This window comes from Dasypus novemcinctus, chromosome 3, assembly GCF_030445035.2.
Source record: "Dasypus novemcinctus isolate mDasNov1 chromosome 3, mDasNov1.1.hap2, whole genome shotgun sequence".
NCBI classification, from domain to species: Eukaryota; Metazoa; Chordata; class Mammalia; order Cingulata; family Dasypodidae; genus Dasypus; species Dasypus novemcinctus.
Window position 1 is genome coordinate 187,074,266 of NC_080675.1, and position 17,594 is coordinate 187,091,859.

At 47.7% G+C, this 17,594-nt stretch overlaps 1 protein-coding gene across 2 annotated transcripts; it reads right to left on the bottom strand.

Moving 5' to 3' along the window:
• Window positions 1-2,974: 2,974 nt before the first annotated feature.
• Window positions 2,975-10,994, bottom strand: LOC131278091 (pleckstrin homology domain-containing family G member 4B-like). 2 transcript variants are annotated; one of them, XM_071214422.1, is made up of 5 exons: window positions 10,353-10,454; window positions 7,965-8,050; window positions 5,149-5,265; window positions 4,701-4,799; window positions 2,975-3,108 (listed from the first exon to the last, which is right to left on the bottom strand). In XM_071214422.1, the coding sequence occupies exons 2-5, from the start codon at window positions 8,016-8,018 to the stop codon at window positions 3,076-3,078; spliced, it is 303 nt and encodes a 100-aa protein (XP_071070523.1). In that variant the 5' UTR covers window positions 8,019-8,050; window positions 10,353-10,454; the 3' UTR covers window positions 2,975-3,075. The 2 variants fall into 2 exon arrangements, 1 of the variants encoding a protein (XP_071070523.1); XR_011648524.1 differs by lacking the exons at window positions 2,975-3,108; window positions 7,965-8,050 and adding an exon at window positions 10,929-10,994 and having other exon boundaries at window positions 10,353-10,553.
• Window positions 10,995-17,594: the final 6,600 nt, after the last annotated feature.

A 17,594-nucleotide genomic window follows, 5' to 3' on the forward strand; every position in this document is an offset into this window, starting at 1 on the left:
GGATTCTGATAATACCAACTTGTCCATGCCATCACAGGTAGTTGAGAGGAGACAAAAATATGCAGGGCAGTGAGCTCCAGCCAGAAATACACTCTTGATCACCTCAGCCATCTATGATCACTTTGATCATTCACAATCATCTCAGTTGCCCTGAACACCTTAGCTGTCCATGATCACCTCAACCATCCCTGATCACCTCAGCTGTTCATCATCACCTAGATCACCTAATGACCACCTAAGCCATCCCCGAGAACCTCAGAGGTCCACATCACCCCAGCCATCCCCATCATCTCAGCTGTCCACCATCACCTCAGCCATCCCCATCACCCCAGCCGTCCCCATCACCTTAGCTGTGCACCATCACCTCAGCTGTGCACATCACCTCAGCCATCCACCATCACCTCAGCCGTCCCCATCACCTCAGCCATCCACCATCACCTCAGCTGTCCACCATCATTTCAGCCATCCCCATCACCTCAGCTGTCCACCATCACCTCAGCCGTCCAATCACCTCAGCTGTCCCCATCACCTCAGCTGTCCCCATCACCTCAGCCGTGCACCATCACCTCAGCTGTCCACCATCACCTCAGCTGTCCACCATCACCTCAGCCATCCCTATCACCTCAGTTATCCCCATCACCTTAGCCGTCCCCATCACCTCAGCTGTCCCCATCACCTCAGCCGTCCCCATCATCTCAGCCATCCACCATCACCTTAGCCATCCCCATCACCTCAGCTGTCCACCATCACCTCAGCCATCCCTATCACCTCAGTTATCCCCATCACCTTAGCCGTCCCCATCACCTCAGCTGTCCCCATCACCTCAGCCGTCCCCATCATCTCAGCCATCCACCATCACCTTAGCCTTCCCCATCACCTCAGCTGTGCACCATCACCTCAGCCATCACCATCACCTCAGCTATCCACCATCACCTCAGCTGTCCACCATCACCTCAGCTGTGCACACCACCTCAGCTATTCCCATCACCTTAACCATCCCCATCACCTCGACCATCCACCATCACCTCAGCCATCCCCATCACCTCAACCATCCCCATCACCTCAGCTGTCCACCATCACCTAAGCTGTCCACCATCACCTTAGCTGTGCACATCACCTCAGCCATCCCCATCACCTCAACCATCCCCATCACCTCAGCCATCCCATCCCCATCACCTCAGCTGTCCACCATCACCTTAGCTGTGCACATCACCTCAGTCATCCCCGATTACCTTGGTCATCCCTGATCATGTGGTTGTTCCTATTGTCCTAAGAAGTCTCTGATCATCTCCACTGTTAACAATCACCTCAGATGTCCATGTTCACCTTAGCCATGCCTGATTACCTCAGCTATCCCTGATACTACAGCTACTTCTGACCATGTTGATGGATGGATGTTCTAACTGCCTTATTCTTGTTTGTTCCTTCTCTTTACCATTGCTAAAATTCAGAGGGACAAAATCAGATGTAAATCAAATGATGATGAGATACAACCCCCATATGGTGTCAGGTGCTGAAACTTGTGGTTAAGAACATCTTGCTAGAGCAGCGACGTATGAAAACCAGCTTCAACCGGTTCATTGGACCTGCACAGAAGAAACCCCTAGTTGTCCTTATCTGAACTTGCTTAATTACCATAGTAAAATCCCCACCCTGGGCAGAGCTTATCCACCCTTTTCCTGATCATGCAGTGTATGTGCAAGCAAGATTTCTCAACCATACTAATCATACAATTATATAAGCAGCTATGTGTGTTCATCTATATGCACAAAAGTTAGGACATAATCAAAGCAGATGCTAAATAGAAACTTAGGCATTTCAGCAAGAGTGAAACTGCAGCTCAGGGAGTTGAGTCTGAGTCACTTTAGACTGACCTTGGCTCCTTGACTCTGTAGACACAATAAATGTAAGTTCTGCCTAACTCTCTTGTTGAAATTTTCTTCTTGCCATCTCTGTTTATCTGTAAAGGCTCTGCTTTGGGGCTTAAGAGTAAGGTAGGCCTCAATTACCTCTGTGGTCCATGATCACCTAAGCTGCCCCAGACAACCTCAACCTTCCAAGATCACCTCAACCTTCCCTAATCACCTCAGCCACCCCTACCACCCAATCACATCAGCTGTTCATGATCACCTCAGCCATCCCTGATCATCTGGTTGTCCCCAAACACTTCAGCCAACCCTGGTCATCTGGCTCTCCTTGATCATCTCAGCTATCCTCTATCACCTCAGCCATCCATGACCAATATAGCCATCCAAGATCACCTCAGCCATCCCTGATCTTAAGCTATCACAGATCACATGGCCTCGATTACCTCCACTGTCCATGATCACTTTAGCTGTCCCTGATCATCTCAGCCATCCATCAAGTCTCTGGAAAGCGAAGGTAGCTTTGAGACTGGCCCTGGTCACCGTGCCACCCAAGGAGCCACCAGGCGTGTGCTGCTGGTGACAGCCCAGTTGAAGGGGGTGGCACTCTTAGTTCACTTGTGCCGGAAGGAAGGGGCCCCAGGAGGGAGCCCACAGCGAAGCCAAAAGTTGGACAGTGACTGGGGTGGGGAGGGGGGCAGACTGCAGCTTCCCAGGATGGAGCCACTTGGGTGTCAGGCGGCAAGGAACCACGTGATGACCACCGACTTGTGAGTTCCCATTATGGTGAGTTTTAACTTTTCTCCCACGTGAGCGCTCTAAGCATTTGCCTATTTTTCTTTGGACTATGTGAGTAGAGATAAGCTCTGCTTCCGAGTGGGAGTACTTTTGCTGGGAGGAACAGGGGCTGGACTCCCAGGGAGAACACTGCTCTCCCAAACACAGTGCGCTCACCAGAAGTCCTCCCTGGCACCAGCTCCTCTCTCCTGAGCACTGCCAGGTCGGCGCCCCCCTCCCCACCGAGGCTGACAAGTAGCGCATCTTCCAGCACAAGCGCCATCTGCTCCAGTGTTTGCTGATTAACTAGGGGACTTCCTGCTTGGAGGGAGAGAAAGGTGCACATGCCCTGCTGCTCCAAGGAGAAGCCCTTCCTCTGGTCCGCAAGCAGCAGCCTGGCAGTGTGTTGCCCCCACATTCAAGACCTCCAGTTTCAGCTGGAAGGTGGGAAGTTCCAGATGCTCTCCTGAAAGGGAAGGTGAGTCAGGTGAAGCTCAAAGGCAGGAAAGATAAGAATCCTTAAGACTTGGCAGCAGGAGAACTTATGTTTAGACCAGGACACTGGGGTCTTACCTACAGAGCCCTGGTGTGACAGTTTAAAGCTTTTCATGGACCCCAGAAAAGATCATGTTCTTAAATCAACTTTATTGAGGTGTAATTTATATGCAGTAAAATGCACCATTTTAGATCGACAGATGTGCACACCATGTATACCCTGCCACAGTCAACAGTTAGACCATTTCCATCACCCCCGAGAGTTTTGTGTGCCCCTTTGCAAGGGGTCCCACCCTGGCCTCAGGCAACCACTGGTTTGCTTTCTGCATCTATGGATGAGTGTTTTGCCCATTGCAGAACATTGTAGTAATGGAACATCAGCATGTATTCTTTTGCACCTGTTTTTCATTGTGCATATTTTTTTGAGATCCATCCATGTTGCTTCATATAAAAGTAGTTTGTTCCTTTTTTAAAATTTGTTTTTTTTAAATTTTTGTTATTTTTTAGTTTTTGTTCCTTTTTATTCTATAGTAGAAATATACTACAAATTGTTTACCCACGTACTTGCTGATGGACATTTGTGTCTCCCTCCAACTTGAAAAAATCATGTTCTCAGAGCTGGTCCATTCCTGTGGGTGTGGGACCCTTTGACTGGATGGGAATCAGCTGGGGCTTTGATTGGATCACTTCAGTGAAGGTGACCCAGGGTGGGTCTTGGGCCTCTTGCTGGAGTCCTTTACAAACAGAGGACTGAAAGCAGAGACACACAGAGAACAGAGACAGAGAGACCCAAGAGGCTGGAGGAGACGAGGCCTGGGAGGAGAGGGGAGAGGTGAGCCATGTGCCTGCATGTCCACAGCTGAGGGTGGGGAAGAGTGAGCCTGGAGCAGGAGGTGGAGCCAGACCTGCACAGCCACCATTGTGTCTCGCCTCGTGGCAGGAGCCCAGGATCACAGGAAGCCAACCTCTGTTGAGACAGCATCTCTGATGGTGCCTTGACTTGGACACTTTCACAGCCTCAGAACTGTAAGCTTTTTTTTTTTTGGAAGTAGGGGATTGAACCTGGGACCTCATACATGGGAAACAGGTGCTCAACAACTGCTTCCCAAACTGTAAGCTTTTAACCTAATACATTCCCATTATAAGAGCTAACCCATTTCTGGTACATTCCTTCCAATGACTTTGAGCATACCAAGACACCCAGACATCCCTGGGAAGACTTCTGGCCACGTGGCCCCATCTTGAGGCTGCTGTGATCCTCACAGGCAATCTCTTTCTGTGTCTTGCTTGAATTACTCATTTCCAATACTCATGCCTTATTGGCATATCATTAGTGTAGTGGTATTTTTTTTTCCTTCTGGGTGGGGTGGAATTTTTTTTTCATGACAAATAGGAAGAAGTAGTCTTGCAGTCTTTTGTTAATCAGAAGGATTCTAGAAATCAAAAAGGGTTTGAAAATCTCTGCTACAGATGATGGTGAAACCCAAAACTTATTTTCAAGTTTTACTAAATCTTTATGTCTCCACCTACCTGTCAAATAAAATACAATGAATGTGAACTTACCTGTGCTGTATTCAGGGTTTTGTGTGTGTCTAGGGAGAAGACTGAATTTTGTAGGAAAACAATGGCCTCTTTGCAGTTCATGGTGAAGGGTTCTAGTTTCTGTCACAATGTTAGAAGAAGGAGACAGCAACAGGTAAATTCTGTTAGAAGGTGAAATAATTGGTTTTGAGTTCCTAGATTTAAACTAACCTCATGGTTATAAAAATCTGCTATGGTGTTGCTAAGTATGAGATTTGGGGCATCAGATGGGAGCATTTCATGAGCACATCATTACCTTCCCCAGCCCAGGGCTCAAGCTGACCACATCATGATTACCTACTTGAATGGTGACTAGGGCAGGCATGAAATTCTGGGTGATGATGCCCTTTCCAAATTTGGAGAACACATCTGCATAAGGAAAATCCCATGAGACCATGGCAAGTGGAGGCAGCTGTGAGCTGTACCTTACCTTATGGAAATGGATCCAGTCACTGTGGCTGTAGGGAAGAGAGCCTTTGTGTCCTGCCGTCAGCTGGAAGCTGTCAACAAGCTTGTGCAGGGCCTTCAGGGAACTCACCACCTCACACTGCCAAAGAAAGCATTCATGCATTTTGGCTACAGACCATCTCTTGGGGAATAACCACTGTAAATGGTTAATTCTTGGGAGAATTGTTTTAACTGGGTTGAAAGAATTGAGGTGCCAGTTTAGGGTATAGCTATCCTGCTTTGTTGAGAACATTAACAAATAGTATGCTTGAATACAGCAATGAAGGTGAAAAGAAGTGAAAGGAGAAGACATCAAAGAGAAATGAAGAAAAGGCCCTAATTAAGTAAAGATAAATAAATGAAAAGAGCAGGAAAGAAGATATGGGTCAAGAGAAAAGGGCAGGAAGAGGAAGGGAAAGTGAGGGAATGAACCAAGGGGCTTCATGTCCAGTTTGGCAGAGTCAGCCCTTATCAGATCATGACCACAATTCTGGACAAAATATAGTGAGTTTCTAAAAGCTCTGGAGAGTGAACAAAGGCAGGCATGTTGTATAGGGGAGTTGAAACTTGGATGGAGGGACTGGCATGGGGCATGTTCCCTATTCCTGTGGCTTTGACTTGGAAGGAGAGTGTGGAGATGGTATGATGTGGAGTGGCAGTGGTGCTGATAGAAAATGAGCATTTTTCTGGTCTGAAGAGCCAGAGAGAAGAGCTGTAGTTGGCCAGTGTTGCTGGAAACTGAAGGTGGATTCCCAGAATAGCAATCGTTAAGGAAGGGGGGGCCCTAGTTCTGTGGGTAAACTCTAAGTTTCTGGCTGCCCTCTGCAGCAAATACCTATGGGGAAGACTTAATAGTTTGCAGCTGAAGGCTAGAGACCTGAATTGAACTCACTGATGGTGATACAGTTTTCTGTTTGAGTCTAACCAAGTTGAATGCATGTTACAACAACACATTTCAGAGGATTATTATAGAAACCAGAGTCGCCACAACAGAACATCCACAAGATCCAGAATATAATCCAAAACCCTGAACACATGAAAAATCAGGAAAATGTGGCCCATTTTTAAGGGAAAAGACAATCAATAGAGGCCAGCCTAAAGATGACTCAGAAGTTGGAATTTTCAGATGAGAACTTTAAAGCCACTATTATTACTCAGTGAGGTAAAGAAAAATATGCTTGCAATGAAGGAAAAGATAGACTCTCTCAATAGAGATGTAGAACATACATTTTCAAAACATTGGAAATTTTACAACCAAAAAATACATTATCTGAAATAAAAAATTTACTGGATGGGCTTAGTAGCAGAAAGGAGATGATTGAGGAAAGAGTCATTGACCTTGAAGACAGAGCTGAAGAAAAGAGAGAGAGAGAGAGAGAGAGAGAGAGAGAGAGAGAGAGAGAGAGAGAGAGAGAGAGAGAGAGAGAGAGAGAGAAGAACCGATTATCAGGGACATATGGGACAATATCAGTGTTTGTTAATGGAGTCTTAGAAAAAGAGGAGCAAGAGAATGAAGCAGAAAAAGAAAACATTTCAATATATAATGGCTGAAAATTCCCCAAATTTAGTGATAGACATAACTTTATAGATTCAAGAAATTCAGCAAAACCTAAACAGGATAAATATGTAGAATACGTAAATAAATAGAAAACTGTGCTTAGGACATTGTGGCAGTTGAGATTATTTATGAATTCCAAAAAGAGATTATGTTTGCAAACTGGTCTGTTCTTTTCAGTGTGAGACCTTTTGATTGTATTAGATTCAGCTGAGATGTCTTTGATTAAATTATGTTAAGGTTAGGGCTTTGATTCTGCCATGTCATTAGGGTAATTTAGTTTGAGTCACTGTTCCCCACTGTGAGCTATATAAATGGACATTCAATCAAGGAGGCACAGAGAAGTCGATATACACAGGAGAAGAACAGAGGAAGAGAGACAGCTCCATAGACATGGCAGAGACCCTGGGAAGAGAGATGAGCCATTTGTTTGATAGTTTACAGCTGGCCTTGTAAAGAGAACAGAGCAGCTGAGCCTGGAAAGAAGTGAGCCCCAGAGGAAGAGAGATGAACATTATGCCAACCTACAGCTGAGATTGGAAGAAGCTGGGACCACAGAGCCTTAAAAGGAAAGAGGAAGGCTGAACCCTCACAGACTTTGCCTGCCATCTTGCTTTAACATGTGGCTACAGATTTTCTGTGAGGAAGTACCTCTTATGGTACCTTGAGTTGGACTCTTTAGGGCTTTGTAAGTATAAGCTTTTACCCCAGATAAATACCCTTTATAAAAGCCAACTGATTTCTGGTTCTTTGCATTATCACCCTTTTTGGCTAATACAGACATCATAGTCAAATTGCTGAAAATAAGGAGAAAATCATGCAGGCAGCCAGAGAACAATGACTTGAATTACTGTGGACTTTTCATCAGAAACTATGAAGGTTAGAAGACAGTAGATTGTGACTGACAAAGTGCTGAAAAGAAGAAAACCCAACAATACTGTCAATTCAGAATTCAATACCTAGCAAAAATATCCTTAAGTCTGAAGGCAGTGTTAAGGTATCTTCAGATAAAGAGAAACAATCAAGAAGAGAGATAAGTAAAGGAAAAGAATGAAGTTGAGAAGAAAGGTAAGATTTTTTTGAAAAAAAAAAAACACACAAACCTCTGGATAGGAGGTAGATTTCTAAGCTGCCACTTGGCTTTAACCAGAATTTATATAAATTCTTTTATATTTATTATCTCATTTAGATGCCTTAAACAGCATTCAGAGTCATGCCTAATCCTGAACATCCAAAACCATCACCTCGATTGTTGCATCCTTGTCCAGCCTAAATGCTGATTCTTTATCCACCAACATCAAAATGCTATGAATTATGGGAGGATTGTGTTCTGAAATATGTAAGAAAAAATATTACTGATTAGATTTCTAGTTTATAACTGATAATATTGAGTTAACAGAATCATGCAATGTTGATTGATACTACTCTATCATATAGTTATTTTTCCAAAACACCTATAAAGCATGAAATGTAGTTTGTTTTGCTCTGGATATTATTTGCACTTATGAATTATTGATGTAGTCAGGTTTATTGATGTATAATTTACATGCAATAAAATTCATCCTCTTTTGTGTATAGTTCTATAAGTTTTGACAAAAGCATAAAGTCATGTAACACCACCATATTTAAGATATGGAAGAGTTCAGAACCAAAATTTCTCTCATGCCCTTTTTGAGTCAAGACCTGCCACATCTAGCCCTTGGCAACCACTGAGTTGTTTTCTTTCTATATAAATTTGCCTATTTCAGAATGTCATTTAAAGGTACTCATACATTATTGATTTCTTTCACTTAGCCCAGTGCATTTGAAATTCACCATGTCACTGTGTGCTTTATTGCTTAGTATTCCATTGTATGCATGTACCATAGTGTTCATTCACTTACCAGTCAAAGGACATTGGGGTTGTTTCCAGTTTTTGACCCTTATAGGTAAAGTCACTATAAACATTGTGTGAACATAAGTTTCATTTGCCTTGGGTAAATTCTTAAGAGTGGGATTTCTGGCTCATATAGTAAATATATGTTTAACTTTTGAAGAAACTGCCAAAATAGTTTTCCAGAGTGGCTATACCAGTATGGATTCCCACCAGCAATACCAAGCACTTAGTATTGTCAGGTTGTGTATGTGTGTCATCTCATCGTGGTTTTAATATGCATTTCCCCTATGACTATTGATGTTGAGCATATTTTCATGTGCTTATTTGCCAACTGTATCTCTTCTTTGGAGAAGTGTGTCCAAACCTTTTGTACATATATTATTGGGTTAATAGTTTTCTTCTGGGATTTGAGATTTCTATGTATACTCTGGATACAAGTCCTTTATCAGATATATGTTTTGCAAATACTTTCTTCCAGTCCATGGGTTGAATTTTCATTTTATTAACAGTACCTTTTGAAGAGTGGAAGTTTTCATTTTTTCTGAAGTCAAATGCATCAGTTTTTTTCTTTGATAAATTGTGCTATTGGTGTCAGAGCTAAGAAATCTTTGCCTAACCCAAGGTCATGAAGATTTTCTCCTATGCTTTCTCTTGGATGTCTTATAGTTTTATGTTTTACTTTTAGGTCTATGATCCATTTTTAGTTAATTTTTGTATATGTTGTGAGATATAGGTTGAGAATCTTTTTTTTTTTTTTTGCATATGGATGCCCAATTGTTCCAGCCCTAGTTGTTGAAAAGTCTTCTTTAATGTATTTTATGACTTTAGTTAAGCATCCTTTGTTCCTGTTTGCTAGAATCATTTTTTTTTTTTGCATATGGATGCCCAATTGTTCCAGCCCTAGTTGTTGAAAAGTCTTCTTTAATGTATTTTATGACTTTAGTTAAGCATCCTTTGTTCCTGTTTGCTAGATTATAGCTGAGACTGGATCATTCAGCAATGAAATGCTTTTATTTACAGAGTACTTTTCATTCATTTTCCCAGAGCTTTAAATTTTTAATAATTAAACAGATTTTAGACTTTTTTTTTTGTAATCCCCTATTTTGAAATGAATTTACTGGAGGGCCTCAGAACTGAGATTTTATGTGTATTAAGTTAACGTTAGATTTTTGCTAACCAGCTTCTTGTGGGTAATACTAAATAAATACTCGTTGAATTAATAAAATGACCAATAGAAGGAAAAATTTCTTGCTTTCTCATTTTAGAACTTTATTCTATTTCTCTCAGTTCAGCTATAATTTTGAATTATCATGCATTAAAAGTTTTGAAATTTTTTGATAATTCTCATATATATGAGTAAATTTTTACTATCAGAATTTGTTACTGTTGCAAAGAAAAATTAATATTCATTCTAAGATAAATGAGAATAGAGACAATGCTTTATGATAATTACTCATATTAGTTTGTAATGGTCATATGTTGGGAGTGGGGTAGGGATGAAAATTCCTAGGATTTCCTACCAATAAGAAAAAAATCATAAATTATTTTTCAAAACTGAGAGCTTTTTAATGGTAATTGAATTTTAATAATTTTAATTTGATAACTGAACATTGTAAAATAATAAATTTGAGGTATCATGACTTGAAATTGAGTTACTATGAAAAAGAATTGTACTTCTTTGGGCTCTGTGAATACAAATTAACTGCTTTTCTATAGCCCTCAAAATTGAAGTTGAAAATGGAAAAATTTAACTCACATCAGAGTGCCATGTCCGCCTCGCTGTGCTTCCGCTACTTTACTTGGTTCACATGTATCTTGCTCTTTACTCCCCAAAGGCAGTGCAGTTCCTGTTCCTTTCAGGACCCACTGGCTTGAGGATGAGGGGATTTCTCTCTAAGGTGAAAACCTGCCCCAGTCGGATCCTCAAAACCCTCGGGGCAGCCAGAATGGCAGCTTGCTGGAAAAAAGATCTGTGTCAATGGAAGAGAATTGAACTTTTGCCTGAAAACACTATTCTCAGGTTCTATAGAAGATTCAGTTGCGATGAACAATTTAGGAACGCAGCCGGCTTTCCCCAGCTCCCGACGTCTGCTTTTTAACGATGTGCAAGTAGAGAGCGGCTGCCACATTCGCAGGCGCCAGAAGCTTGCGGTGTCCCGCTGTGGGGGGTGAGCACGGGAAACAGCCGAGGCGGCGTGCTCCTGCAGAGAGAGCCGCCGAGCGCCGGGCTCCTGTCCCTCCACAGTGGAGGCGCCTGGCCGGCCTCTGCCTCCCTGAGCTTCCCCGGCTTCTGCCCCGCTCCCACCTCCACAGGAAACCCGCCCTGACCCACCTGGAGCTGCGGGAGTCGTCCCGCCCTAGGCGGTGGGAACCCGGGAGCCTCTGCGAGGCCCTAGCCACGTGGCGGCGCTCCTGCTCCAGCGCCCCCTGCTGGCCGGAGGCTTCCCAGGCGAGACCACTGAGACTTGGAGCATCACAGCAGCCGCGCGCCCTCTTCGTTGCAAACCTCCGGAGCAGCTAGACACAAAGCTGATGGGTGTGAACCTATTTCCTCTCCTCTGACTAAGGGCTAAGGAGCAAAGCTGCCCAAGGTGGGAAGGGGGCGCCCGGGCGGAGCTGATGGCGGGACAAGCACCAGGCCAGGCTCCACCTGGCCACCTCCCTGGGGTGCGTGTGGCACCCCAGGGGCGATGAGAAGAGAGGGGAGGCGGGCCGAGGAAGGGTGCAGAGGGGCAGTGCGGGTGGGGCTGGCGCCCACCCTGGGCCAGCGTGGCAGCCTCGTGAGGTCAGGCAGGTCTGGGCCAGGTGTGCGTTCTGTGCCTCCAGGTGCTCCCAGGGCTGACCCCAGCAGAGCTAGGCCGGGGCGGGCGACCCAGGCGGCTCAGTGGACAGAAACGTCTGGATGCTTCCTGGCTTCTGATCTCTGAGCCCCAAAGTTGGGGATGCGACCAAGTAAGGCGCAGCCCCGCAGAAGGAACGTGTGTGCTTCTGGAATGCTTTCTGGGAATCGGATTTGGCCTGTACAGGTGCTAACTTGTACTTTAAAGTGACAGGTTACAGCAGCTCACAGCGGGTCACCGCAGGCTCAGCCTCCGTTCCTCTCCCTGGTCCGCACCTGACTCTCCCTTCTTGCCCTCACCTGCTCCCACACCGCACTTCTCCCACACCTTCCCCCCTCCCCTCGCACCTCTCCCGCACCTCCCTCCTCCCCCGCACCTCCTCCCCCTCCCCCGCACCTTCCCCTCCCCCCGCACTTCTCCTGCACCTCCTCCTCTCCTGTTCAGACGCCCTGCTGCAGCACGCCAGGCCTTTCTCAGGGTGTCCCCCCCTCTTCCCTGGGACTCCCTCCCATTTCCCAGACTTACCCCCAGATACATGGAGGCCCTTGGGGCTTCCTGGAGAACATCCACCCCACCCACTTCTCTCCCCTTTCCTGGGGATTTCCCACTTCCCTCTGGATTTCACCCATGACTCAGAACCCAGCATTGAGGTTTCCTGGACAACCTCACTTGACCCAGTCCTGGAAACGGTGGCCCAGATGCCAGCGGAGCAGGCAAGTCCTGGAGCACCCCAGGGGCCCAGGACCCCATTCCCCCAGCAAGCTGTGGCTGCCTCCCCATGTCCCTGTCCACTGTCGGGAGATGACACGTGTGCCCTGCACCCAGATTTCATCAGGGTGTGAGAGGCTAGGGGCTGCTCTTGCTCCTGCTCAGACAGAAAACGGGGCCAGTCGCCTGCACACCTGGGCCCTGGCTGGCATCCTGGAGCTGCCCTGGGGCACAGGCTCCCCACGAGCCTGCAGGGTGCACACGAGGTGCTCCTTGGCCTGAATGACCTCCCGACCCTGGAGCAAGCAAGAGCCGAAGTTGCTGGAAAGGCCGCTGCCCCTGCCAGCAGCCACTGGACAAGTCTGTCTGGTGCCAGGAGGGGCTCTTTGCTTTCTTCTTTCCCACCTTGAAGCACAGTGTCCCTTGCCCCATCTCAAGCCTTCGTGTGCAGGTGAGACATGCTTGGGCAGCGGGTGCCCAGCAGACTTAGGGCACCTAAAGGGTGGCAACACCTGACCCGGCCTCACCTGCAAGGCTGCAAGGGCTTGGGAAAGCGCAGGGGCAGCCGGGCTCTTCCATGCTTCCACCAGGATGACCTGCATCTCCTTCCTGGAGAGGCAGATGGCTTCAGATGCTGCAGCCAAGTGTTCTCCTCCGAGCTGTTCCTGCTCTGAACGAGCCTGGGAACCCATAAGATGCCCTCTGCTCTGCAAGTTAGGGAAGATCTTCTTTTTTTTTTAAAGATTTATTTATTTATTTATTTCTCTCCCCTTCCCCCCAGTTGTCTGTTCTCTGTGTCTATTTGCTGCGTCGTCTTTTTTGTCCACTTCTGTTGTCCATGGCACGGGAATCTGTGTCTTTTTTTTTGTTGCATCATCTTGTAGTGTCAGCTCTCCGTGTGTTCAGCGCCATTCCTGGGCAGGCCGCACTTTCTTTTGTGCTGGGCGCACTCCTTGTGCGTGGGGCTCCCCTACGTGGGGGACACCCCTGTGTGGCAGGGCACTCCTTACCCGCATCAGCACTGCACGTGGGCCAGCACCACACGGGTCAAGGAGGCCCAGGGTTTGAACTGCGGACCTCCTATGGGAAGCTCTTCTTTAGACACAGGTCGATTCCCTGTTCCCTGAGAAATCAAGCCGCTGACCAGTTGGAGAGGCATTCTGTGGTGCTTGAGGTTTCCTTCTCTCAAATACTCATCAAACATGGGCATCCAAGGATGCGGGAAACGGCCCTTTCTCCTTCACCCACCCCACCAAAGAAGCACAGACTTAGCGCTTTCTTGTGCTAGTTTGTTTGTTTGGGTTTTAATGTGAACATGAAAGTTAATTCTGATGTAGTGGATAGAAAGAGGAAGGGAACCTCTTCTCAGCTTGATATCAACCATTTGGTCCATTACACCTATGCAGAGTTAACAAAAGGCAGCCAAAACATCTTTTGAAACTAAACATGCCATCATGTGTTTTTTTGGAACTCCCCATTTAAGTGTTATCTTATTGTGAGTGTGATTGGAATCTTCAGTTCTAAATTTAATAGGAAAAAAAGGAGGCTTGGGGAGTGGATGTAGCTCCAGTGGTTGAGTGCCTGCCTCCCATGTACGAGGTCCTGGGTTTAATCCCCCATACCTCCTTAAAAAAAATGGCTAGGGTAGGATGATATATCCATTTTTCAAAAGTCTTAGTTTTTTCTGGCAAACTTCTTCAGCCCTAACTTCCACAGCTAATTAATATTCTAATTAATTTCTATTTCTAGATGCTAATCTTAAAATGGATGCACACCTTCCATGAGTCAGTGATGTGCTGATGCTGACCACAAAGCAGGTGCCCTGGATCCCAGGGCAGGGAGTTCCTGTCTGCTGCCATAGCCAGTAGTTCAATTTTGGGTGTCACTTTTAGAGTATATACTTTTAAAAAGGGATGTGTATTGAGGAAGGACTGAGTGTTCTAGAAATGAAAGTGGGGTGCTCCCAGGGGTTGGCCTAGGGCTACTGCAGTGGATGCTGACACCCCCATCTTCCTTCTCCTTCCCTGCCTCAGTGAATGCCTCCTGCATCTGGATTTCTATGCACCAGGGCTGGCTCTGGTTGTTGAAGCCCGTTTTGCCTACATGGGCAGCTGTCAGTGCTGTGGTGGCCCCAGCCCCAGGAGCAATGCGTGTCCGTGGCTATCAGGAGCTGGGTAGACATACCTTGCTCCCTCTGAGGCTGGTGCTGCCTGGGTCCTGGCATCCTGTGGGGTCCAGGTGCCTACTGTGGGGACTGCTGGGTGATGCTTCTCTGAGCACTTCCTTCTTCCTGCTGTTTTCCTTTGCTCTGAAATTAAGGACCAGACCTTGGGCCTGTGTCTCAAGATCTGCTTCTGGGCAAACTCAACACACTACTTCTTTCACATTTCTGAAAAGCTACCATGCAGAAGAGCAAGCAGTCATGCAGGCTTGTCCCAGTGAAGCTGTGTTGTGCAAGCATCACATGCTCTTCTCCAGGATGGCTGCCAAGTGAACCGCCCACCCCTGAAACCAGGGCTGATTTCTGGTTTAGAACAGCTGCTGGACGCTCCTCCTGGGCAGGCTGAGAGGAGATCCAGGAGATCCAGGAGATCCAGTTACTCTTTCCTGTGTCCACATTGGTGCGGGACTGGGAGGGATAAACTGTGCCCTGCTAGGAAAGGCTCATGATGTCCCCAGGCCACTCAGCATGACCCCACTCCTCCCCCCCCCCCAAAATAAAACCTTCTTGAGCTTCTCTTCTTGAGTCTCCATCTCCTGTGACTGGTGAAGGCGGTGACTTAACTCCTTTGCTTTCTTCCTTACCTTCATGCAGTCAACCACATGGTCCAGGGACTCAGTTCATTGGTGTCTCTTCTCCACTACTGCCACCCTGCATTTCCCTGCCAACAGCCTGCTCCCTCCGTCCACTACACAATATGAGTTCATATATGGATGGATGGGTGGATGGATGGATACATGGATGATGGATTAGGGGATGGGTGGATGATGGATTGGTGGATGGATGCATGGATGGATAGATGATGGATTTGGGGATGGGTGGATGGATTCCTGCACTGGGAAAGAGGCCAGATGTATGAAAACAAAGATCCTTTGTAATGTTGAGAATCTATGATTCTGGGAAGCGGATGTGGCTCAAATTATTGAGCTCCTGTCTACTACACAGTGTGTGTGGGTGTCCATGATTCAGTTCCTGGTGCCTCTTAAAGAAGACAGTGAGCCAGTGTGACAGGCAGGTGGGGCAAACTGACACAAGATGATGCAACAAGAGACACAAGAAGAAAAACATAATGAGATACACAAGAAAACAAGGAACGGAGGTGGCTCAAGTGATTAGGTGCCTCCCTCTCACTTCGGAGATCCTGGGTTCAGTTCCCAGTGCCTCTTAAAGAAACAAGGAAGATGAACAGACACAGCCAGTGCAAACCATGAGGGATGGGGAGAAATAAATAAATAAAAATAAAATCTTAAAAGGAAAGAGTCTGTGATTCTATGTGTAGCTAAGAGTTTGATGGCAGTCCACTTATAAAGCAAACTCACAGGAATATCACATAATATGTCTGCATATGAGATCACATTATGAGATATGCCCTCCAGACTGTGGGCTAAGTACTTGAGGTGCATTATCTCTAAGCCTCTAACCCACCCCCGAGACAGGTGATATTGTCGCCTTCCATGTGGGAGGACAGCGAGGCTTAGTGAGGTCAGTGCTGTACTCCAGCTAGTAAGGAGAGGCAACAGTCCCAGCCTCCCTGGGCTTCTTCCCCTGAGCCACTGCTGTCCTGCCACCTCCATCGACAGAACGCAGGGGACCCTTGGCTGGTGGCCATTAGGGTATGTTTAAAACACGTCTGCATCCGGGATCAGGAGACCCTGAACACACTCTAACTGTCCTTGGTTCTGTGCCTCTGTCCTCGGTCCTCAGCAGAGCCCAAAACCACACTCCTGGAGAAGGTCACCAGAGCGGTCTGATTCCTGAGCATACCCGCTGAGGAATTGAGGTCCTCCGCAGGACCTGGAGACATGTTCCTCCTGGGATCACCATCTGCTGAAACCGGGCTTCTCTTGAGAAGCTAACATCCTCTCTTTCTTCAGGCAGCTAGTAGATATGCAAACTGTTGCCTTGGCACCCGGGGCTGTGCATTGGCAGCCAGAACGTGTGGAAGTGAGCCCGATGCTCAGGCGCGAGACGACGCCTTTCCACGCAGCCCCCACTTCCCTATGAGGCCTCCTCTCAGTTTCATTCTAAACATCCTGCTATGTCAGCTCATGTTTTTGTCCAAGGCTACTTCAAATCTTTTTGAGAAAAAGGTGGGGTATTCTTATAAACAGGTAAATAATACTTGAGGCAATTTACTGAATCGTGCTGAGCAACATGTAATTAAGGGCCACAGTGTGTAGACCAGGGCTCAGGAAGGGGAGAAGTCGGGGTGCCCGGCTCAGAGAGGCGGGAGGAGGCCCTGGTCGGAGGCAGGGGTGGGGCTCACCTTGCAGGAGAGCCTGGAGGGGGGGAGTGACATGCGCCTGCCGCCCTTCGGTGGTGGTGAAGGAGAGGTGCAGGGCACCGGAGGACAACAGCAAGAGCTGCAGGGGCGGCTGGGGGAGGACCTCCCTCCCCCGGCTCTGAGTCACCCCTGGTGCCTGCGCACGCAGGGGTTAGGGTCCCTGGATTAGACGGGATGACCCTGTGTGTTAGCAGACGTGACTTATCCCCAAGCAAAAAGATTCAGCACATCTTTGGCCTTGGAAGGCTGGAAACCCCAGCCACAGAGGGCCGCTCCCAAATCTGAGGGTCTTGGTCTGAAATCTGCCCAGAGCCCGGCTCAGGTCCCACCTGGGGATGGAGCCGGCAGCTCGGCGCTCAGGAGCGCTCACTCGACCACGCGGGCGCCTTGTGCAGACCCTACCACTGCCGGCCGCGGGGCCGCGTTCCCGCGGACGAGAGCGTCATGGAATGCGAACCTCCGTCAGCGGGACCCACGTGGCCTTCCTCCCAAAACACAGCGCTGGAGACCTGCCCCGGAGGAGCGCGGCTGCGCGCGCACCGGGGAGGGTGGCAGCCCCGGAGCGCAGCAGCGCCTGCCTGACTTCCCGCAACTGGCCGGGCGCCTGGGCCGGGAGGCTCCGGGGCTGGCGGCCACAGCAGCGCAGCGCGGCGGGAGCGGCCGAAAGTGTGCTGCCACCTGTGTCGGCGCGGATGAGGGTGAAAGAACATCTCAACAGATACCTGGGCAAAGGTGAAGTGTGTCCCCGTGTTTTGAAGGCTCAGCTCAGCACGAACGCCCGCACAAAAGAGCCTGAGCACAACGGGGCTCTGGGAGGGCTTGGTGACTCAGAAGGGAAAGGTAAGCATGCCACACCTTGCAGGCCAGGTGCGTTCCTGGAAAGTAGGCTATCAAGAAACATCTGAAAACTGAATATTTCATTTCCACCGAGAATACTCACCAACT